The sequence below is a fragment of the Indicator indicator genome, chromosome 1 (assembly GCF_027791375.1).
Source record: "Indicator indicator isolate 239-I01 chromosome 1, UM_Iind_1.1, whole genome shotgun sequence".
NCBI classification, from domain to species: Eukaryota; Metazoa; Chordata; class Aves; order Piciformes; family Indicatoridae; genus Indicator; species Indicator indicator.
In genome coordinates this window covers 116,278,975-116,304,205 of record NC_072010.1, presented here as the reverse complement: position 1 = coordinate 116,304,205, position 25,231 = coordinate 116,278,975, and the positions used below count along the sequence as shown (strand labels likewise).

The following is a 25,231-nucleotide window of genomic DNA, read 5'->3' as shown; positions in this document are numbered from 1 at the left end:
TAATTTAAAAGTCTTCCCTCTCATTCTTTAGACTGTTGTCATGTTGTCATGTTGTCATGTCTTTTTACACGCTCCTTTTTCACACCCGAAGGTCTTCGTCTTCTAGGGATACCGCTATAAAACTAGGCTTCCAGCTCTTGAACCATTACTTCAGCTCTTCCCTGAACCCTGACAAATTTTCAACACTATTTCAGTGACAAGAGATTAATTTATTTATTCCCTTTCCACTTCCCCCTCCGTTGCTTTAATATAAAATGTTTCTGTAAACCAGAGTGGAGAAAGCTGCACAGTTATGAAATCTTCAGACCTGTTTTACCGAACTAAAATTTTAATTGTTCTCCACCTTTCTCTGGCAGGTAGTGGGACTCCACTAAATTCTGCCCCTCCAGCTTCTTGTATGTGAATGATTTTTCCTGCTGTTAACTTTAGCTCATATATTATACATCTCATCCATAATTTATCATAAAGAGGGACCTTCTATTATTTATCACCTGCATGAGAACATGCGTGTGCACACATGCATATATGGGATACTTTTTTTTCAAATAAAAATAAAGATCAATGTATAAATATTTAACTGTGTTTGTATCTAAGCAAGTGTTGCTCCTAAAAGATTTGAAATTGTTTTTTCAGCAACTCTAATACATACTACAAGGTACAGTGTGCTAAAAAACACCCACACCTCTCCACAGAGTATTATTTTAAATGTGAGGAAGCATAAAGGTGATTTAAAAATTTATCACATTTCTAAATGTATGTTCTACTCTATGTATCCCAATTTCTTCTTCAAAATTCATTGTCTTTTAAGACCTCATATTGGTTTTAAACATGAGTAATGTTTTAAAAAGAAAGAACATTTTTTTTTTAGAGTTAAGCACTGGCTACTATTTCAATTCTATACACTGTGTGGTATGGTGCAGTGTTAAGTTTGGACTAGAATATGTAAGGCAGCAAGGACTGCCCTGAACAATCATAGTGTCTGTCATTTAAGCAGCCAGTGTCTGTTGTTCAGAAGACAAGCTATCAGAAAGACTTTAAAATATGCACTCCTCAGTCATTCAGCCTTCCCATGCACAGTAAAACTGTGAGAATATTGCCTGAATAAAGAGAGACAGAAGCCTGGGGTTTAGAGGAAAATATCTGTTACTCATCACTGGAAAAAAAATCTCAATTTTCTAACAGTGTAGCAAGTGTTTACTAGTTTACTGTAGCAGATCAGCAGATCAGATTCAGAATCAGCATTTAACTACACATTTGCAGACCTTGGGCAGCCTAAACCAGCAATCTTCTTTATATTAAAAGATCTATATGAACTTTACGAAGCAGAAATTATTTGGTACCTGCTATTTCTATCACGCAGGTATGGTGAATGATAGTTAAACAAAGGTTTCTTGTGCCACCAGTACTTGAGATTTGCTCACACAGAAAGAGCAGCATCTGACGTAAAAGATAATGCAGTGTGGAAGTCATACATTTTAACGTATTTTGTCCCTAAGCAAAATTAGTGCAGATTGTGTTTGAAATGGTGTTAAATGCATAGCCTGCCTCTGAATGTTCAGGTGTTTGCAGGTTGTATTTCAATGAGAAATGATCCTAGGGAAAGTTAGCTCAGCTGTTTCTCAGAAATTAAGAGAGAAAATTGAAAATGTAGCTTTTAATTTAACTTTTTTTTTCCTTTTTCTTTAAATTAAAAAGAAATTAATTAGCAAATAGTGGTTACTGTCGTTAATGTCATTTTCTTTCCACATGATTATTGATGTTGTTTTTTTATGGCCATATCTGTATAGTACAATGTAAAAGTACTTTTTACAGAGACCAGGCAGGCCTGCAGTAGTCCTAGTCTCTCAAGTGAAATCAGATCTCTCCTTTTGTCATCACATGGGTATATTCTTCAGACTATGTCATAGAAGAGACAGCCAGATAATAAGAAAAAAGCGTAGAAGAGTTTCAGCTTTAATATCTCATTTTGAAAGATTAGGTCAAAGCAAGTCAATGTAACAGGTTGGTCACACAATCAGATCACATCCAACCATTTACAATTAATTATTCAAGCCTTTCGTTGTGCTCCTGTCAGTTTGAACAGAGGAGCTGTCAGATGTTGAGTCTGTCTTGAGAACCAGCCTCAGATCATTATTATTGAACTGCTCCTTACTAGACTCTGGGGCCAATGCTACTGTCAAAAAGAAAAAGAAATGAAACATGGTATATTGACTTTTGGATAATATTTTTTTATTCTTTTTCTCCTATCTTCTGTGTTCTCTGCTCTGCAATGTGCTGTGCCGTATGCAATGCTCCCTTTGCTCCAGAAAGAATGTAAAGTCAACAAGACTTAATTTACAGGGATTGCATATATGTTTCACCTTTTAATGACAATGCTTGAGGGAGGGAGAGGCTGTTTCAGCTGTGGACATGGTGTAGAATACAAATCATAGGGTCAGTGATGCAAACTCTTGGGGCTTTGTCTAAGAGGATTGAAGTGAAGAAAAATTGGCTTTCACCTGGGAGATGAAGACTGTGAACTATGAAAGCAATAATGTTGACCCAAATACCAGTTGCTCAAGAGATTGAACCAATGAAGAATTTGCTTTAGAATAAATGCCATACAGCTGTCAGATTTTGCTACATTAATTTTCTTTCTATAAGATTCATTTATGGCTGTTCACATCCTTAAGCCATTGGCTGCCTTAAAAGTATACCCAGATTAAAGCTGCATATCATGAAAAGAGAGGAAAAACAGTTTCAGTTCAGAGTTTTGGGGGTTTTTATTCCTTTCTTTTTTTTTCCTGGCTAGTTTTGAAAAAACAGGATAATTATTTTTAAGTGTTTTTATCTAAGTGACACTACCGTTTTTTGAATGCTGATATAAAATGTAAATTCCCCAAAACTGCACTGTGTTTTCTCAAGAAAGAGAAGTACATTGAAGTAAATGGTGTGAATATCCTTGCTTTAGATGAATTAAAAAAAAAAAAAAAAAGGAAAAAAAAAAGAAAAAAGTACTTTTAGAACTTATGCACTTAAAGAACTATGTACAGAGTCACATTTCTTTTCAGGCAACTGTCATGCACAAGTACGAGCAACAGACCACTGGCACCTGGGTTTCAATGCCACCTCAGCCATGTTCTGATGATTTAAATGAGGCACACATAGATGGCTCACAAATTTCATAATGCTCCTCTGCTTAAAGGTGAATTTTATCCCCATGTCCAAATCATTTAAAGACAAATTTCATGCATGCAGTTGGCTACTGTTGTTCTACACCTATAGTTGTGCAATAGGTCATGGATGTGACTCACACTGTGTACCTTATGTTTGTTGTACTGCACCACTTATCAGTGCAAAGCATGGCTTTAGATTTTTCACATCTTGGGAGGACTGGTGTGTAGGTGTGTAGGCATTTCAGTCAGATCAATCCAACTTTATGCTGCTTGCATTTTTTGAGAGTGCAACAAATGTCAATTATATAGATCTTCATGTATAAATGTTATTAGCATGGTCAAGGCCATCTGCAAGCAAGGTCACTCAGTGACTCAACATGTGACTCAATATTCTTTAATGGCCTGTGGAGATAAAGAAAGAGTGAATGAGTGCTCAGAAAAACTACTTAGGGCCCAGGCAGTGGTGGTCTGTCTCCTTTGACAGTTTTGTCTTGTTGGATTTTTTATTTTTTAATCTGAGGCTATGTTTCTTCAAAAATAATTTTTAGAAGTGGAAAAAATATTCTATGAGATTTTCAGACTAAAGTCTAGTATTTGTGATATGAGATTGCAATAGTTGGTTCCAAAACACCTTTGTTTATTTAACATTCATCATTTAAAAGATACGAGAAAACATATTAGAGTAACTCTTGTTGCTTAATAAATGGTGCCATGAAACCCTAAATCAGAGCTGTAAAGGTTAACAAATTAGATACTTTTAACCATTTGTAGAATTAATTGTATCTGCCACAAACATGGAAGATAAGGTTAGGCAAATCAATTAACTTTAGTGTGCTTCAATTTCCCAAACAAATAAAAATAGGCGAATTATGAAAATTGCCTTAGAAATGTGCTTGGCTATATTTGCATAATGTTCCTGATATCTAGACAGGCTTCCAAGTTATGATTCTCTGAGCCATTGAAAGAAGGCAGTAAAAGACCCCAGACTACTTACATTTATTCTAAAGGAATGATGCTTGTTGTGGTTGTAACGATATTTTTCATTGTGCTGTCAATCTAAGGAAATTAACAATACAGAATCAAAGTAACCTTAACAAGGAGGTCTGAAGCTGCACATTCCTCCTAGCTTTATCTCACATGTATCTTTGAAATTAAGTTGGATTGAAATATCCCACAATATTGAGTTGACACCACAGCATAAATCACACTGTGAATTTAATCCACGTTGAAAAATTGTATTTACTGAACTTTTTTTATTGTTAAAAAGTTAATTTGCCAAATATGTCAGCAAAAAGCCTAATCTGACAAAGCACGGGAAATAAATAGCTTAATAACTGTATCTACTTACCACATTATAATATAACTCACATTCAAAGTGTTTCTTGCTTGTTGAATGTCAGTATTCTAAAACTTTGTAACACACAAAAAGTGAGGTCTGTGTGTATGCCGTGCTAAATCCCTTTATGCTGATGCAATACACTCTGCAAACAGATTTTCAGGAACTGCTTGGAGTTATTTCAGTTTAAAATCAGTGGGTGTTGGTTTTTCTTCTTCCAGCAGAGTCGATTATACATGTGACTTCTCTTGAATGATACTTATGTTCATACTTTCTAATATTCATTTATGGGAAAATTTAATTGAATCAGCATCCACAGAAGTTCTTTTTTTTTCATTATACAATATGTAACAAACTTTTCATCCTCCTGCTTACTATTGTCTGTCTGTTGTGTTTAACATACTGTTTCATCATTTTTTCTGATGCTATGCTGTACAGGAACCTAGTGAAGGTTCTGTATGTTTCTATACTGAGGACAATGCATATTAAGTTCAAAAAGACAGAAATAGCTTGTCAGGACACTGGTGGTTTTGGGTTTATTTGTTTGGTTGTGAATTTTGTTTTTGTTTGCTGTAGTTTGTTTTTGTTTGTTGGTTAGCTTTGGTTTGGGGTTTTTTGTTTTGTTTTTCATTTTGTTGGGGTTGTTTTGGGGGCTTGGGGTTTTGTTGTCGTTTTGTTGTTGTTTTAATTATAAATGTATGCGTGGTATGAAATACAGCTCTGTGTCTCACCTCTGTCATGTGGAAGGGCAAACCACTGACAGAAGTAGATGTGCATCATATTCCATAGCTGAGTATATTCAGAGTGGAAATCAATGTGAGAGGTCAAGCTTCTACATGAAAAGTAGTAGGTGGCTAATGTAGGGGAAACTTTTAAAAATATTTTGATTTCTAAAGAGCTATTGTAAAGTTACTCCAGAGACCTAACAGTTGTCTTGTTCAAAAGGATAGAAATTTACATCATCAACAGCTTTTCTTTTAGTTTTAGAAACTATTCTCTGAACACTGGACTCTTTCCTCAAGTGTGGCAGTTTAGGCTGGGTGCCCCCTGCTACTGCCACATAAATTACACCTCTGGTGTCCTGGGTGCCCACCCAATAGGGGTGGACACAGGAAACGACGTATTGCTACCCATAAATCCTGCGCCCTATAAGGCCATCTGCAGAGTCATTCTCTTTCTCTTTCTGCCCTCTGTGCTCCCATGGGAGATGTCCTCTCTTATCGGGTAATGCCGGGGGAGTATCCTCAAGACCTCTTAGGCCTGTCTAGGCCTAATGCCAGGAGGAGAATGGAGGGGGGGCAGTCTCAGACCTGGCCAGCCTGAGACTTGCCTAGCAGTGGGAGGGGGAAGAAAGAGCCCTGGGGGTTTGGGTTTACCCTCAGGTGGGGAGAAGGGAAGGATTGGGAAGCTTTGGGAATTCTGTGAAGGGTTCTGTACGCTTTGGGATACTCTTTGCCACTATGCTTTGTAGTCATCTGTAGCTTCACCAATTGCTTTTCCATTTAAACTTTCCATCATTCTCCAATCCGTTTGTGTGAGTCTCATTCTTTTGTCCTTCTCGGGGCAAGAGGTGATCTGTCTGGCCCCAAACCAGCACATCAGGGGACTGACAAAGAGTGTCCAGGGGAAATTATTCATTTAGCTCAAACTCCTAGTGGAGCTATACCCTACCACAGTAAATATTTTGAATATGTTTTTATCCAGGCAATACAAGATCATTTTTTCAAACTGAGGAAGATACTAACTCCTTCCCAAGTCATTACCCTAAACCCAAATAAACTTGTTTGGGTTTCCCTAATTTTACACTCTCAAGGCTTTGTCTGTTAGTTAGTACATGTCCCTTAAATAAATATTCTGAATGCTCAGGTGTCTTGTGAATCTTTGAATAGTTTTTTTTTTTTTTTTCATGAAGGTAAGTGGGTATGGTTCTGAATTTCTCATGAAACAGTTCCCTCAGGTTGAGATGCGTTGCTACCCTCACAGTTACCTGCAGAATAAATGTGGTTCAACTTGTGGAGCGACAGAGCTGCAGCTATGCTAATTAATATAACATAATATTGATTATTTGCAGTTACTCAGAATAATTATGCTGATGGTGCACTTGCAATTCTGTGTTTGTGAAGCTGTGATTTATTCTGATCATATTGTCTATAACTACATATTCTGCATATACAATGTTTTTGAAGCTATAAACAATTAAGGTGTACATTTGAGGATGCTGACATAAACCAACTGCTGTTCAGGCCAGAGGAGATGGAGTTTCTCCCTTTACTCAACAAGACTGTGTTCAATTTTACATGCAGATACAAGAAGAGATGGATCATGTTCCTTGATGTTGTAAAGAGTAACATATAAGTTTGTCTATGCTAAGCCATCAGTCAGCTCCATGCTATTTGTTTACTTAGAATGCACCAGCAAAAACCCAAGAGAAGAAATTTTAATCCTCCAGACAGCTCCATATATCACGGTCAAAGCTGAATCCTCTTTAATCAGAGCCCCTAAAACTAGCTACTGATTTGAAAATTATCTGCTTTCTTTCTAGCTGAAATAAGGAAAGCAGCTTCTACAGTAATGTGTGCAAGGACTCAAATAGTCTAAAACTGCAGTATTAAAGATTATGGCAGTTTTATTTAATATCTTAGAGGACTGACAGTTAACAACAGTGAGTAAAGAACTGTAGCTGCTTATGTCTAATATATTCATAAAAGACTAAGAGAGTGAACAATAAAATATAAACTTTATGTGTTCAGTTGCATTTGTGCTAGCCAATCATCAAGCAGTAGCAATTAACACCACCTATCTGTGTGCACAAAAAGACACAAAATAGATGTCTGCATCTGTTTATACTCTTAAAACAGAAGGACAACATTCATTCCTCCTTTATAAGACTGGAATGATGCTTACGTAATGTAAGTGGAATTGATATGGACTGTTTTGCAGTCTCAGAAATATGGCAAGGGCAATAAAAGGTGTTCTGATTTGTGCAATTTGTCTAACAATCTGGTTTTCAGAATAGTCATTATTAAAGTATCCTAACATCAAGAAAATTATAGCACTGCACATTGAATAGCACTAATGTTCCTATGTCTTTCCTTATTCTGTGATTACAGAAACACAAATGAACTCATGTTGCAGTTGAATTTAAAGCAGCTAAACCCGTGAGTACAGATGCCATCAGCTTTCAGGACCTGTTTGATTTTTGAGTATTGTGTTCAGGCCTCATCCTGTCTGAACGTGAACTCCACACAGCACCAAAACTCTTGTTCCTATGGCAATCCTGTAACTGACTTGGCAGATGATGTCTCAATTCAGTTTATAAATTCAAAACTGGAGCTCTCCTCCTCCCCTTTCTGTCTTTCTTTTTTGCCTTTTTTTTCACTTTCTTTCTTTTTTCTGTCTTCTCCCCCAGCCCCCCACTGTTTTTTTGTTTTTTGTTTTTTTTTTTAAATTTCTTTCTCCCTTTCTCTATCATTTTAATTGGATTCACTTTATGGTACTATATGCAAGAAATAAGCAGGTTTATTGTTTTAGTGTAGTAATACTGCATTCAGAATATTAAGGGAAATTTGGAACCATTAGCTATGGCATAATCTCAAGATATCAAGAATCAAGAAGGCTGGAAGAGACCTCAAAGATCATCGAGTCCAACCTGTCACCCTACACCTCATGCCTATCTAAACCATGGCACCAAGTGCCACGTCCAATCCCCTCTTGAACACCTCCAGGGATAGTGACTCCACCACCTCCCTGGGCAGCACATTCCAATGGCCAACCACTCTCTCTGTGAAGAACTTTCTCCTCACCTCCACCATTTTGGAATGGAGAAGTAGACACCACAGCATCTATGACTATGACTCCTTTTCTTTGGAGAGATGCAGAAATACATAGTTGCCCCCTAGTATTCCTTGGAGATATAGGTGCCAAAGTAGTAATAATTCTATGTTAATTATATTCATCTTTAAGCTTTTCTGTTTTAAAGGATCAAGTGGAAAAAAGATCACAACCTTGCTCCTTTCCTTTCCTGGCTTTTTGAAGAGACAGTGATGATGATTGACTTGGGCCTCCCACACTTTGAGCAGTTCTGACCTCCACTGGACGAGGGGCAGGGTGGCTGATTAGTAACACGTTTACTTGTAAAGCCTTATTCAGACTGAACTGCTACCAGAATAGATGTTTCTTGAGGAGGGACCTAACTGAAGGTGGAGAAGATGAGGAGGGTAAAGAGTGATGTGTTAGAAAAAAATCTGACTTAGTTTTGATCTATCATTTCTGCACAAATTTTGCAGTTATGAATCCATCTGTCCTGCAACTGGAGCCATGTCCTGCCATAAGACTAGAAATGTTTGTAAACGTCCTTAACACTTTGCAGAGAGATTGCATCAGTTATTTTTTAATGAATTCAAAATAGATTACACACCTACATAAAATAGATACCTCACATGAGGCTGGTGGCTTTTAAAATAAATTCTTAAATGTAATTTGGGGAGGGAAAAAAAAAAATAGACCCAACCCAAACACCACCACACCTCCCACCTCCAAACCCAAAGCCAAATAAACCCCTTTCCTCAAAAGACAAAACTACAACCACCTAGAAAGAAAAGGGAAATCTCTGGCTACTGTGGAGCTGAAAAAAAAAATAATCAGACCTGCAAGTTCAGTCTTATGATAGAGATACATCTCTGTGAGCTTTGAAGAGCCTGGAACAATAGATCAAATATGACAGCAGCCTCCTTTGCCTCAAACAACCACTTCCTATGGTCTTTGTGCATATTCCTGTCTTTGTGCATATTCCTTTCCTTGCATCAGAAAAAAGAAATAGGAGGAAGATCAAAGACCTTGATTCCTCATGAGTAGCATCATAGTGGCACTTGAGAAGCTTTGCCACTTAGAAACAGTCACACTCCCAGTGCTTCTCCAGTTATCAAAACCTAAATCTATGATACACAAAGACCTGGCCATGTAATGCAGATAAGTATTTAGTTCTTCAGCATTTATGCCTGAAGGGTGGCAATGTTAACACAAGGGAGGGGGCTTATTTCATTGTAATTGATTAAGGAATTTCATTGACCTTGGGCTGTAGAACACTACTGTGGCTTCCATCCTACTCCTGTTTTCCTGAAAGTCAGCTGCAGTTTGTGTCTCAGACAGGGAAGGAGGCAGTGGGCAACACACTCCAAAGGTGCAATCTGTAGACCTCAGAGCTGAGGTTATACAGGAAGCTAAAAAAATTCACTTTTATTCTCTATAAGGTCTTCTACCAGGGCCTGTGAGCTTGGCTACATCTCTAGAGGGAAGGTTGAGCTGCTCAGAGGAGTGTAGTCATGTTTCGACCATCTGCACCACATACTGTGAGCAACACCCCAGGTGTCTCATGTAGACTGAGTACATTACGTGAGTGATATTTGATAAAGTGAAATCCTTACCTCCTTCTTTTCTTACCTACCTGACTCACTTTTCTCATCTAATCTTTAGTTTACGTATCAAAAGCATTTTGCAGGACTGTGGCTTCAGGGCACAGCTTAGGTGTGGCTGCTTCTGGCACATTTTCCATGCCCAGAAGAGCAGATTGTTTTGCTTGGAGAATGATGTTTTAGAAGTGCTATAAAACTGAGTTATATGTTACCCTGCTTCGGCTCCGTGGGGTGGTTTCTCCCCTTGCGTGCACTAGTCATGCTAAAAACTTGCTTAGCAGAAGCAGTTCTATCCAGCAGAGGTGACAAGCACAGCTGATAAAAGTTTATTTGTTCCATATTATCATTTGGCACAGGATTAGAACAGCCATCTGTTCTCTTAATTTCTATCAACCCAATTTAGACTGTAATAAGATAATGCCGTTAGATGTTTCCAACAAAGTGAAAATCAAATATGATTTTTTAAACCATCTTGAGGATAACATTACCCCTGTTTAAAGACTACCAGGATGCTGAGGGAAAAGGACATGATAAAAGAATAATTAATGTTACACTTTTAACATATTCTCATTTTCATACAAGAATATTATGCACTAATTCGACAGGAAAGTGTTCACATTTTCTTATGAATTATACATGAGAACAATTTCACATAGGAAATCTAAACAGAATTACTTCAACTTATTACTCAGACCTGTAAAATTTTATTTTAGTCTCTGATATTACATAGTCTAATGGAAAGCATTAAAAACCTTACATAAGAGCAATTTCATAATTGTTTATGTGACCTCCTCACACTTGGAGATACGAACACATGATTTGCTAAAGCAGCTCAGCTTTAATGAAGTCACTAGGTTGTTTAGGGCACTAGGCAGCAGGCAGCAAAATTAGAGGTGTGTTTCTAAAATGATGTGGGATTTGGGACCGCTTGGTTCAGGTTAGTTGAGCCTAGGTGCAACCCATTTTCCTTGCCCCCTTCCCTGTTTGTCCTCTTTAGGGCCTTCTATGTGGATATATGTACCTTTAAATGAAATGGATTGTTAATGTCTCAGATGAAGCCATACATGAATTTAAAGTTTTTCAGCTGCACCATGAGGCAAAGTTATGTATTAATAACAGATGGGATGTTGGAGAAAGAATTATGGATTCCATTCTCTGTTTTCCCACTGACTTGTGTACATCAATCCATATATCTCTGTATGCTTCTCTGTAAAACATGTAAGCCTGCCTCAGCAAGACAAAAGGTAGTAAGGGTTCCAAGCATCCTCTGAACTCTTTGAGCAAAATGCATACTGCAAATGCTGGACCAAGTTTTCAAAGGTGCAAAAAATGGAAAGCCAAACAGATGTAAGCTTTCAACGTCTCAAAAAATCAGATGCTGAAATTATTATAATCAAGATTTCAAGGCATTAATACAAACACTGCTGAGGAGGAATAATAAATGGGAATTATGAGCTATATTTTGACAGTGTTCTTTTTAATTGTTGTGAAGGAGGCTTCTCTGCCTTCCTCGCTTGAAGCCTGCTAACAGCCAAAAACAAACAAAAAGCTTCAGTTTATCTGAAAAGATGTTCCATTTAAAAAAAAAGAAAGTCCTTATTTGGCATATTAAGTAGGTGAATAAAAAAATAAAAATTAGACTTTGTTACAGCAAAGCAAGAGCGATTAAATTAAATGTGCCTCAAGAAGAAAGCAATCCCCTAGATCAACACAGCAATAAGAGCTTGTCGATCCCCATCCTGGTGCATTTCTAAACACTTTTTGAAGTACAGAAGGCAGAACACTCAACACTTTGGCTTTGTCACAGCTGACAGCCTGTCGGTTTTAATGAAAATGCTCTCCGTTTAGAAGATGACAGAAATTACATGCATTTCCCCTTCTATTTTTCTGTCATCTTTTCTGTCTCATGTTTTTACAGTAGAAGGAGGGGTGGGTTATTAAAGCATTACATAAGTATGCAAAATATATTAAGAAGCAGAGAGGAAAAGGGAAAGCTTTAGCCCTGCAATTATACACAATGGGTGTTGGTTTGAAATGTATGCTGTGACATAACATTGGATGTGTGGCAATCAGTATTTACTTTTAGTTATCTTTAAAGAGGGTGAGGCAAAAAATCTCTAGATAATACTTTAAGTGAAGGTTTTATTATTCTATGGTCTGAGCAATTTCCAACAGGAAGATGATCTAAGCACTGTTAGATAGCTCAAGTGTGTGCATAATTTCTCTAATAAATACAGCAAGATAATGCTGAACAATTTCTTGGCTCTGCATAACTTTTACAAATGTCTTTTATTAAGTGTCAGGCTTTTGATATTTGTACCCACTCTCATTGACCCAAATGTGTAATTGCATCTGAGGAAACTGGCTTCCAGGACTGAGAAAGGAAGGCTTCACCCACAAATATTGGCAGGACTATAGACTCTGTAAGTAGCCCACAAATCTATACATATTTTTCAATCTGGCAGTAGCCACTCCACGTTTCACAAGTTCCAATTCCAGAGTCAGTATTAGGAGCAATAAAATGGACAAGATAGAAATACTGAGGAAGAGAACTTTCAGTGATTTTAAGGGAAGTTCTGAATTTGATCTTCTACCTCAATTTCTGTGACAGTTGCTTCATGCTTATCCTAAGGAGAGAGACAAGTTTAATTATTAATGATGGCCTATCTCAAAATTGTGCAAAGGTTGAATGGGATCCCAGAAAAAGAAAGCTGCATGAAGCCATTGTACAAGAAGAACGTTCCTGCCTCTCAGCTGTTTAGGTTCCACTTGCTTGGCACAAATGCACAGCATGTGCAGATATACTGGAGAGACCAAAATGGTCACAACCATCCCATTAGTAGTTTTTTTATATGTTCCTGGTCTGTGACATGATAGTAGCTGAGTAGTATCTCCACCAACATCTCTTCCTGCATAGTTTGGTAATGGAGTTACATCCCAGCTTGAAAAGTCTCGTTTAAGTCTTGATCAGGCTGCAGAGGACATATATGAATGGTATATGCAGTGTTGGTTCAACAGTTTGGCAGCCCTGCCAGTCAAGTGGCATGGATAGGGGCAAGCACATGTCTCAACTGGCTATGCTGCCTGAAATACAGAGCTGGTTAATGCTCACACACCTGGAAACAAAAGCGAAAAGAGATTGCTGCATACCCATCATTAACCCCAAGTAAAGTCCTTAAATGTGATTCCCATCTCCTGAAGATGTCATTTTAAGCTGCCTACAGACTAAAGGAGACAACTGTGCTTTAATTACCTGTAGTCCTTGTAATGTATTTCTTGGCAAAGGGAGATTTGCTTTATGAATATTTCAGTAGTGAAGGATCTGCATGTGGCACAGAAGTCAAAAAGCCTATGTTTTCACACCCAAATTCTAAATATGCTTCTAATGTAGAGTCAGGGATAAAGGTAAGCCTTGTTTAAGGGTACAGATATTGAACATCTATGTGATGAGGAGATAGGGTAGAATGAGCCAAGCATTTATGTCTGAGTAATTGTGGATTGAAAAAGGAAAAGGAAGAATGACTCAGAATATGATATTACATTTTATCTAGGAGTAACAGTGTGAGAATCAAACAAAACACACCCCCAGTATCAAAGTATTCTCTGACCAACAGGAAGTACTTGTTTTGTGTGAACCATGATGAGCCTGCCTTTCTATACGCAGTTGTAGGATTCCCCTGGTTGTGGCTTTGAAGTTGGGCCAGATGACTGACAACAGTTCCCATGATTGTTAAAGGGGTTCTCTAGGTGCCTGCCTGCACACTTGCAGACTATGCTTTCTAGTTGCTAGCAGGTAGCTGTTATCTACCTGGTATTGTAGAAAACCACATTAGCATCTTTTATCAAGCCAAGCTATTTTGTGAATAGCAAATAAAAAACTTATTAGTAATTGAGAAGCTAAGTAAAGAATATTTTAACAGTTCAACTTATTAGGTGTGTATATCATCTCTTCCAAACTTTACAACTAAGGTGTTAAAGATGCGAGATAGCTTTGCTTTTTTCATATAACCTTTTTCGATGTCGTATTTCAGACACCTGGCTGTGAAAGTGAAATATTACCTATTTGGTTGCTTTTCCTGCTACTCTCAACAGTATATTTGTTTGTATGTAATTTGCATTGAAGCACAAGCCTTCTGTATGCAAACAATTGAATTTTCAGAGGCATATGAAGTCAATGTTGCCTCTATAAGAAGGAACATCCTTAGCCTGTAAACTTCCCTAGGATGCAATATAGCTCATGGCTGAAGAGTGTTCTTGCCATCCAGTCCTCTGTTCTCCTTCACATCTTCCCTTGTCCAGCTCTTCTCCTTTGGTTACTCCATTCTAGGGATTTATTTTGTTCATTTACCTCTTAGCAATGGCATATGTTTTCTACCTGAACAAAGTACTTCAGAAGGGTATATGCTGTGTGGTTTATGCTTTTCCAGAGTTGTGGCCTGTTTCCATGTTTTGACATTGACTTTCAGGAGAAAAGGGTCAGTCAAGACAAGTCATCAGTTTAGTTATTTTATAAGTCTGTATGCATGTAAGAATAAGAGAGGTTGTCTGATGTTGCTCTTTTCACTGTTCTCTGCTCTCTAAGGATCAGTCCTGTCCTGTGACATTAAATGGCTTTTAATATTCTTTTCCCCATTTCTTTTAGATTGTGGTTTCAAGAAGATTGCCCTCTATAATGATACCATTTCCTCTCTGTCCTTTTTCTGCTGGACTACTTTCCCACTGATTCATTTGTGAGCAAGCACCCTGACTACACTTAATTATGAAAAAGTTATTGCTAGAATAAATAAGAAATGGCAATATTTCTTACTGCATATTACTCAACAATGTTTTTCATCTTGTTGTATTCTTTCCCCTAATTTGGGAGCCAGGAGTATTTTATAATGCATAGGTGGAGATATGGATATTGTAAGAGCTACCAGCTACTAGAGAAAAAATAGCAGACATGAAAAAGAAAATACATGAACATTTTCTCCAGCATAAAAGTTCTAGAAAAGCATACATAGCTTAGACTGCAGCATTTTTTTAATGGAAAGAGTGGTAAAATGAGGCTCAAGTTTGCAAAGCAAGTCATATTACTTCTATTTCTTGTAGTATGGAAATAGCTTATAGCATGTAGATGTTAGAATCTTTTGTGTCTTTGCTTTTAGAGCATGCATTCACAACAGAGCAGAGACATTTGTGCAGGTGTTGAATGATCAAAACAACACAGATGTACATATGTACCATAATATTTTCCACATATTCTAGAGCAAATAATAATTTTTAAAAAATTTATTTGAAGAGAATTTCAACTATATTATTTTTAATTTGAAGGAACATTGAGAAAAATGTTGATGATGAACATGTCACACTTGTTCCGTTTTAATGGGCAGTCACTTTTCTGGAACTTAATTTTCTGTGTAGAATTGAAAAAAAAAAGAAAAAAAAAGATAATAAATAACACAACCCATTCCATAACAAATAAAACAAGCCCTTCCTTAAACATGGAGTCTGTCTATCTGCTTATATTGTGCTTCTCTAATCACAGACTGAATTATTTAAAAAAAAAAAAATCTGCAGCAGATCAGATAACGGAGTAAATCAGCTTCTGCCACTTATTTGGCCATGAGTTGCACTGAGATCTCAGCCTGTCTCTGCTGAGGCTTGGAGTGCAGTAACCCCCAAGAAACATGGACAAGTTAGGGAGGGACTGCTTCTGTCCCTTATGCTTGCAGCTGGCACAGCTTTGTACAACTTGAACAGGATCAATGGTATAGGCAACATCAGCAAGGCTGGTTTTGCTCTCCTTTTTTCCCCCACCTGAAGCAGGCTGTGGAGTGGGGTTATACAGTGTGTAGCTCCTATAGCCAGAATCTTGTAGCAAATTTGTCCCATATTCTTGGGGTTTCTTTTACCTTCACTGATACATTTAATTTTACTTTTGGGTTTTTTTTTGCTTGCTTGCTTGTTTGTTTGTTTTTTCTGCTTATTTACTTTTTCCTTAATTTTCTGGTATACACAGACAACAAGTGCCATTTTGGCTAATGTTGTTTAATTATGCATGCCATCCCAGACCATATTTCTAACATGTACAGCTCTGCTGGTGATTTTAAATCCTATCACTCTACGATAATAAATTAAACTGGATTTGATTCTGCTTTGGTTCTTTATCCTGTATTTTATTTCAGATGCCTGCCAGATATTGTGTGTTGATTGTGACCATGGCACATTTCTTTCATTCATTCCTCAAATTTTCCTTACAGATCCCCACCTTCTTTATAGGTGCACATGAATTAATATATTTCTCTGCGTTTTCAGTAAGCACTTAGTAAACTTATATTTGGAAGTTCCTATACTATAGCAAAAAACCCTTCAGGACCCTCCAGCCTCTATTGTGATCCCCTGGTATAAGCAAGCAGAAAAATCTGCAGATATTTTGAACAGTGTAAATCCTTGTGTCTTTCAGGATCTAGATTTCTCATCACATCCACGGGAGCCTTGTATATTTTAGACGTACAAAATGAAGATGGACTCTACAACTACCGATGTATCACAAGGCACAGATACACTGGAGAAACACGACAAAGCAACAGTGCAAGACTTTTTGTGTCAGGTACTTCTTTAGAGATCATCTTAAGTATTGAATATGCCTCTCTCTGATGTGTTAAACTGGCAAGGCAGGGTCGTGTCCCTGCATGCACAACAAACCAAGTCATCTATCAAATGGAAGATAGAATTGGTCGGCTGTGAGCTGCTGCAAAATAAAATGTCCCATTCTAAAATCCTTTTTTTGCTGTTTTCACCTCATATTGGATATTTCTGGAGAACTTGTAGGGTATACAGTGCCTAGTAGTGATTTTTAATAGGTTTATTGTACCTCATGAAAGGACTGTGGATGTGGTTTATCTCGTTAAAAATGGACTTGCACAGTGAAAGTGTGTAGTCACCTCATCTTCCCTTTGTAACCAAAGGGAAGGAACACTTTTCAGGTAATGTATCTGACCTACTTCAGCTGCTCACTTTAGGGTGAGATAAATTGCCCCATGGTACCTATTTCTCTCTGTTAACCACAGCAGTTGCTCAGGACATTTAGGTCAGATGTAGGTATTTCCACTGATGGAGCCTCAGTCAGTTGAGGTGTATTTCTGCCTTCCTTTGCATTTATCACTCCTTCCCTGAGGAAAATAGTGTGTTCCTCTGCTTCCAGGAGGGATCTCCAGTCAGAAAGGGTATTTAGCCTGTTCCAGGATATCCACAGTCCTGCAGGCAGACAGGAGTGTTAACTGTTGGTTGTCCATGGGCAGAACTAAAAGTGCCAGGGCAGATGGCTGTGTGCAACAGGTAGGAAAATAAGAAGGTAGATGAGGTATTTTAACATTTTCCTTGTCACTGTAAATCATCTCCTAACTGTTATGTGTGTGATGGACTGCTGGGTTACACACATGCCAGACACTTAGGACTGCCACTACAGTGCTGCTCCAACCCTATCTTTTCCTTGTTTTGACTCAGTAAGAGGAGATGCCTGGGTCTGGAACTTAAACATCCCTGTACAGGATTAGCTTTTTACCATCTCACCTTCCTCTCCCTCATTTGCTGGGTGCCTGTTATTGCACCTTGTGTTTGCAAATGAGCAAACCTGCAACTGTATTCTCACATCCATTGTATTAGCTAAAACTATATCCCAGATCTTCTCTTGTTTTACTCTGTATTCTTGGCTTACAAAAGACATGTTCACCATCCCACTGAAACCCACAGTTTTATATACTTTTCACTGTTACTAAGTTGCCTGAAAGATCTTCACCATAAAAATCAGTCAGGTATGATGACTTTCACAATCCAACAGTCAATGAGATTATTCTCCTTGTGACCTTGTCCTCTTGTCTTTGAGCCTTTTTGTCAAAACAAATAAAAATCTAGCGATTACATCTTAGCTCTCCACCCTCTGTTTGAGAGCCCTAAGGCATACAGAAGTGGGCACAAGGTTTTACATTAGCAACTTACCTCCTGCCCTAACCCAAAATGGTCATTGATTCTGGAATGCTCTGAACAAAAAAGTCAGTACACAAAATACACTAGTGATAAAAATAGCGTGATTCGGGTTAGAATCACTTACCAGCCAGATCCAGGAGTTTCTTCCTTTGACATATGTTCCCTGCAGGTAAAACTTTTCCCTCTGCTTTTCCCAGACAGATGAAGAAATAGTTTTCTCGCAAAATAATCTGCCTGCTTTGGTCTTATAAAGATAGGCAGGGTCCTATCCTTCTAGGTGGCTCCACAGTATGGTCTGCTTCTGTATGAAATCATGCTAAGGCTGAGCCAGTGGTAACATAAATAAAATCAGGCTTGTATCTTGGTTACCACAGGAAAATGTCTAGTTGTTTTGTTGAACAAAAGAAGAAAAATGAAAGCTCTGTCTTATTTGTAATTCAGGACAGGCATCCTAAAAGATGTGCACTGCTCTGTTCTATTCTTCTCCACAGGCCATACTAAAATAGGAATTTTACCTGTATAGAATAGAGGACTCTTTATTCAATGGTGTTAATTAATGTCTGTGAAGCTATAGTGGTCTCTGATTTCCAGTCCTGTTACTCCGCTGAACAAGTGTAGTAATCCTGGGCAGAGTTTGTATGTATTTCCTTCCCTTCCTTCCCTTCCTTCCCTTACAATTACTTTATTGTTCCCCATCCTCACTAAAAGAGCATGGAGAAGATATGAAACTAGTGTGTTTTGAGTAGGAGTGCACAGAAAATACCTTTAAAAATCAATTTTATTATTTAATCATTAGTTTTAATCAAAGGAATTTATTTCATCTAGATGTAACTTTCCTAAGAGGCAGAGGTCTAATTTCTTGTATGCTTATGTTTTTACTGAGTTAATTCCTCAGGCTGCACAAAAGAATCTATGCACTGAAAACATAGATGCCTGGTGACCCAAAAGGAAAGAAAGGAGCTACTAATTAATTAGTCAAATTGACATTGGCCTTCCTAATAGCAGATTGTGTTTTCACTAAGCCAGATATAAACAGTGTGGCAAACTCAAAAATATAACCCATCTTGTTGCCAAATATGGACCTTGAGGCTACTGATGCATGCAAAATCATTTGTTTAACTACTGGCTGACATGCTTCCAATGAGACAGGAAGTTGCTTGTAAACTGAATGTGGTTTTGTTTTCAGTGGCTCAACACTTTCCTTGTATCTAGAGAGCAGAAGAACTTCTTTCATTGAATTTGGCATGTAGGGGTTTTATAGATAGTCCCATAAAATTTGCTTAGTCCATTTGTCTACTATCACAGTTTTAGTTTCTGGATTGATAGCCTAACTAGCATTTGCTAGCTATTTGCCCTCAAGTGTACCTTCCCAGGTGTAGCTGCAGTTCATAAAGATAAATCTAACTTAATATTAAACTACCTACCTCAGATGCTGATTACACTATCACCTGAATAGCTTGAATTCAGCATGAACTGCTGCTTTAATCTCTTAACAGGAGGCTGCTGGAGCTGCCCTGTGAGCAGTACCTGAGATAGCTAAGTCAAGGACCACTTGAAAATGCCAAAAATGTGGTAATCACACCTACGTCCAGGCATATACTCCCCCTAGAAATTGGTGTCTCAGATAGTAAAAGGAACTGGTCAGTATGTGGAGTTTGCTTGTGAGACAGAAGTCTTTGCAGAGTGCACTTGAAGAGAAAACACTTAGATGAATATCCGTTGTTTATTGTTTAGTATATAATTTGCAATAGCTCCAGAATGAGCTTCCATCATGCTGAATGTTGCACAGAACTGTAAATCATGCCAAACTCTTGCTCAAAAAGTTTTTAAACTTAAAAATCCACAATCACAGAGTACTATTTATGGTGGAGTACATGCAGTTCTGGTGAAGGCATTCTGCCAGACTTCTGTGAGATACATAAATATATGCCAGGTGCTGCACAAATGTGTTAGTCTGAGAGTTGCTTTTCTCCTAAACTGAGCACAGAAAGTTGGAATATTAAGCTGTAAGTTGGTCTTGTCATGTTAAGTTCTTTTTCCAGAGAAGAAGAAAAGGCTTGTCTGTCAGTTAGACTGCAGATAGGAATTTCTGTGTCTTTGCCCATTTATCTTCTGTCAAGGAAATAAATTGCTGCTTTAATTCAGAGCCTTCAGACCACCGAGAAGCATGAAGAGTGTGTTGGCTTCATTCTAGCCGAGTAGCAGAGGGATAACAGTAATAATTGTAAAGGCAACAGATTTCTGGCTCTCCATTCCTCTGACAGGGAACATGAAGGTTGACCAGAGAAATGGTTGCCACCTGGAAAAAATCCAGTAAGAGGATTTCCAAGTAGTCATTAAATGCTTCAGCAGTACATGTTGCTGGATGCCAGCCACCACTACTGAGATGTTAGAGACTGATGGCTGGGTCACAGTAGCAAACTCTAGTACATAAAACACTGGACTAGTGAGTCAAAAAGTACAGGAGAGAAATTATTGACATAGTGCTTACTGAATGAAAGAATTTTAGTGTTCCTATTAAAAACTGCTCTTTGTTCTTTTAGATCCAGCAAATTCAGCTCCATCTATTCTAGATGGGTTTGACCACCTTAAAGCCATGGCAGGACAGCAAGTGGAGCTGCCTTGCAAAGCATCAGGGCATCCCGCACCAAAGTATCGTTGGCTGAAGGACAACATCCCCTTGGAGTCTGACAGCAGGTTTCGACAGACAGTTGAAGGTCTGCTGATTGAGAACTCACGTCCCTCGGACTCAGGCAACTACGTCTGCGAGGTGTGGAACAACTATGGGACTGCCGAGATGATAGGGAGGCTGCATGTGAAACGTAAGTCCTGAACTGAGCCAAGATCTCAGCTCACTTCTTGCATCAAGAAAGATGTTGCCATACTTTGCTATAACTTGTGCTTTGTTACTTTGCTGTAACTTGTGCTCTGTTACTTCGCTATAATTTGTGCTTTGTTACTTTGCTATAATTTGTGCTTTGTTACTTCGCTATAATTTGTGCTTTGTTACTTTGCTATAACTTGTGCTTTGTTACTTTGCTATAACTTGTGCTTGGTTACTTTGCTCTAACTTGTGCTTTGTTACTTTGCTCTAACTTGTGCTTTGTTACTTTGCTGTAACTTGTGCTTTGTTACTTTGCTTAAACTTCTCAAAGACGTGGATCATGAGAAAGTAGGCTCTGTGGAGATGAGTCAGTTGGACAAACTGAAGGATCAGAAGTGCAAACAGATATGATTTCTAATGTAGCTATATAATCTATTGCATGGAGGATATGTAATTTAGAAGCTTGAATTGGATGCTTAAAAGGAAATTGCAAATGTTCTCATGGATAAAGCTGCCAAACTCTCATTGCCATGACTCATGCTGTTCAGTGATATTGAATACTCACACCTCCCCACAACTGAGTATTCATGTATGAATATTCTGGATGTTTCACAAATTCTACAAAGGTAATTATTACTCAGAAGCTCTGCAATAGAATGCTGTTACTCTTCTATTGTTCAAAAATAAATATTTTCTGGAATAGACATAATGTTTTCTGAACATTTGCACCTATCTAGCGTGAATAGCAAATTGAAAAAGGAGAAGTTTGTGAACAGTTCAGGCCATAAAGATGTCTTCACAAACAATTATACATAATGTAGGTGGGCAAAATAACCAAGGTCAAAGACCAGTAATTCATGAACTATACTGGAGGAGCTTTGCTTCTAAAGGTATTCATAACGATTAGTACAGTCTGCCTTGCAGGATACAAAGTCAAAACTTCTGAAAACATAACATAATCATATTGCTAGTTATACTGATGTAATTTCCAATGCCTGGAAATTACTTACTGACTTAGTGGTCAGTCAGCCAGTAGATATCTTCTGAACCAGGCTGTCAGGAAGAAACAACTGGGCAAAGGAATTTTATCCTGCTCTGCAATGGAGAATGTGATTCACTTTCTTGGATCATCATGGCTCTTAGATTTCATCACAGAATCACAGAATGGCAGGGGTTGGAAGGGACTTCTTAAGATCACTTCAACCAACCTGATAGTGCCTAGACCAGGTTGCACATGAGTGTGTCCAGGTGGGGTTTGAAAGTCTACAGAGGAGACTCCACAACCTGAGTAGCCTAGTCCAGTGCTCTGTCATCCTCGAAGTAGTGTGTTTATTTTGTTTAATGGGTTATTAACAGTTTTGAGTTTTTGTGGTCTTTTGCACAGGAAACAGAGATATTCAGTGACTCCTAACACACATATGAGCCCAGATTAACTGTTCTTTGGACTATGGTAGACAAGAGGTCTGTTACATTTATGTCTGTGTTCCAGAATGACTCAGATTACTGACCTGTGGTTTTTTTCCAGGCCTCTATTCCCAAAAGGCCACTAAAGATTTGTTCCAACCTGCATGTTGTTGAATATTCAGTAAAGTGAATGAGTTGGCAGAGGAAATTTTCATGTACAAGCATCTGTATACATGTGTGTGTAAACATGTTTGCAAACTGGCAAAATAATTAATAGAATTATATTTATTTAGTATCAGATGTGATAGCAGTGCTAATAGTAGTCCCTTTACAAGTAGTTACCTTTACAATATATGCAAAGCATGAGATGAGATCTGCATTCAGTAATGCTGATAACAGGTGGCAGGATGAATATTGCTTTCCTTGCTTTCCTTATGCCTATGAATTTTCTTCAACACTGTTCATCCTCTTTTTCTTTCACTATAAAACTTGCATTGTATATGTCCTACTCTTTGTAAGGTTGGCTTGAAAATGTTGAAACAAAACCAGAAAAATCTAGCAAGCCCACATGAAAACCCACATCCTTGTGGACAGATCTGGTGGATATCTATGGGTATGGCTGTGTTAACATTTTATTAGGGATCTTCTGCCTTAAAAGCTAATCTGCTGGTCATTGATATTTACTTCACTTGTTCAAATCAGGGAGTGGTTTTGGAACACATAAACTAGGTTCCTGTTATGAGAAATTAGATCAGAAGATGAGCTTTAGCAATGCACCTATTTCATCAGTTCAAAGGTCCACACTGAACTAATGTTAAGTAATGTCCTACTTTTCCAGAACAGCATAGTGCCATTGTTAGGCCCTCAGCACCAATAGCATTACTCAGGAGATCTGCTTCTACTGTTCATTTAGGCACGGGATTATATCATGTGTTCAATTAGTTATCCCTATAGATCTATGTTTTGTGTCGTGGATCTTGGTGGCTGTGGGGGATTGAAATTACTCATCCAACATAAAATTGCCAGACCAGCTCAGTTAAAAAGCAAATGAAGCTGTATTTACAAGCAGAACTACAATCTAGAAATATGCAAGGAACGCACAGAAAGTATACAATACTTACATATATAGATATAAATATTTACAATTTATAAACAGCACAAGAACCTCCCTGGACAAAACCAGGGGGCTACCAATAGCTTTCCCTTCCCTCCCTCTGTACACTGGACAAGAGAAAGAGCAGAGAGTTGCTGTTAGTTGCTTAACCACAACAAGAACACATGCAAGGTCAGCAAAGCCAGCAGAAACACAAGTTAGTATCTGCCAGAGCAAGGAAGCCAAAAAAGAGAAAAAGTTAGTTTACCAAACAATGTTAATTTTCTGACCAATGGGATTATTTAGACCTTATCATTATTTTCTTTTTTGCACCCAATGGTAATTTATTTACATTCTACTACTTTCTGTTGAAGATCTGTGGAAATTTTTTAAGGCACAGCGTAAAACTACCACAGGGGCAAAAATGCTAGTTTAGAGCAAACACAGCCATCTGTTGTATATTTGTTGGGTTGTTTTCAGAAAGGTGTGGCTGAAATTTTTATTGCTGACCTTACTCGAGAGTTAATTTGTTGCTTGCACATAAATGCACGTGTGTACTTAATGTTTCCTCTCTCTCTTTCTCTTATCTTGACTTAAATCTTCAGAACCACTAAAAGCCACGATCAGCCCACGGAAAGTTAAAAGCAGCGTTGGTAGTCAAGTGTCATTGTCCTGCAGTGTGACAGGAACTGAGGACCAGGAACTCTCCTGGTATCGTAATGGTGAAATCATCAACCCTGGTAACAACGTCCGGATCACTGGCATCAGTCGGGAGAACCTTATAATGGATGGTATGGCCAAGAGTGATGGTGGAGCTTACCAGTGCTTTGTGCGCAAGGACAAGATGTCTGCTCAAGACTATGTTCAGGTGGTGCTAGAAGGTCAGTCAGTCACTACATCTTTAGCAATTCTTGTCTCCAAAATCATTTATATGTCACCTTGGATTCCGTTGTTGTATAGTGACGGATGGTGGACACTAAAGAAGAAGTGAGGGTGCTAATGAGCTGTCAGTGGGGTTTAGTGGGGTTTATTGTGCCCCATTCTGAGAAAAAAGTAATAGAATGAAAAAAATGTATTTGAAAATAACAGTCCTTCCTGAGCCGACTTTCCAGTCAATTGTTTTGGCTTGGGGTTTTTTGGGCTTCTCTTCCTTTCTTTCTTCCTTTCTTCCTTTCTTTCTTCCTTTCTTCCTTTCTTTCTTCCTTTCTTCCTTTCTTCCTTCCTTCCTTCCTTCCTTCCTTCCTTCCTTCCTTCCTTCCTTCCTTCCTTCCTTCCTTCCTTCCTTCCTTCCTTCCTTCCTTCCTTCCTTCCTTCCTTCCTTCCTTCCTTCCTTCCTTCCTTCCTTCCTTCCTTCCTTCCTTCCTTCCTTCCTTCCTTCCTTCCTTCCTTCCTTCCTTCCTTCCTTCCTTCCTTCCTTCCTTCCTTCCTTCCTTCCTTCCTTCCTTCCTTCCTTCCTTCCTTCCTTCCTTCCTTCCTTCCTTCCTTCCTTCCTTCCTTCCTTCCTTCCTTCCTTCCTTCCTTCCTTCCTTCCTTCCTTCCTTCCTTCCTCCTTCCTTCCTTCCTTCCTTCCTTCCTTCCTTCCTTCCTTCCTTCCTTCCTTCCTTCCTTCCTTCCTTCCTTCCTTCCTTCCTTCCTTCCTTCCTTCCTTCCTTCCTTCCTTCCTTCCTTCCTTCCTTCCTTCCTTCCTTCCTTCCTTCCTTCCTTCCTTCCTTCCTTCCTCTCTCCTTCCTTCCTTCCTTCTCTTCCTTCCTTCCTCTCTCTCTTCCTCCCTTCCTCCTCTCTTCCTCCCTTCCTCCTCTCTTCCTCCCTTCCTCTCTCTCTTCCTCCCTTCCTCTCTCCTTCCTCCCTTCCTCTCCTCCTCCTTCCTTCCTCTCTCCTTCCTCCCTTCCTCCTTCTCTTCCTCCCTTCCTCTCTCTCTTCCTCCCTTCCTCTCTCTCTTCCTCCCTTCCTCTCTCTCTTCCTCCCTTCCTCCTCTCTTCCTCCCTTCCTCCTCTCCTCCTCCCTTCCTCTCTCTCTTCCTCCTTCCTCTCTCTTCCTCCT

At 38.6% G+C, this 25,231-nt stretch overlaps 1 protein-coding gene across 2 annotated transcripts in view; it reads left to right on the top strand.

Annotated features, from left to right (window-relative positions):
• DSCAM (DS cell adhesion molecule) overlaps positions 1-25,231 on the top strand; it is a 420,943-nt gene that overhangs the window by 198,380 nt on the left and 197,332 nt on the right. For both annotated transcript variants that reach the window (XM_054400261.1, XM_054400269.1), the window contains exons 3-5: positions 16,348-16,494; positions 20,414-20,692; positions 23,797-24,072. In XM_054400261.1, the coding sequence (XP_054256236.1) occupies positions 16,348-16,494; positions 20,414-20,692; positions 23,797-24,072 (702 nt within the window). The remainder of the gene's footprint in view (positions 1-16,347; positions 16,495-20,413; positions 20,693-23,796; positions 24,073-25,231) is intronic.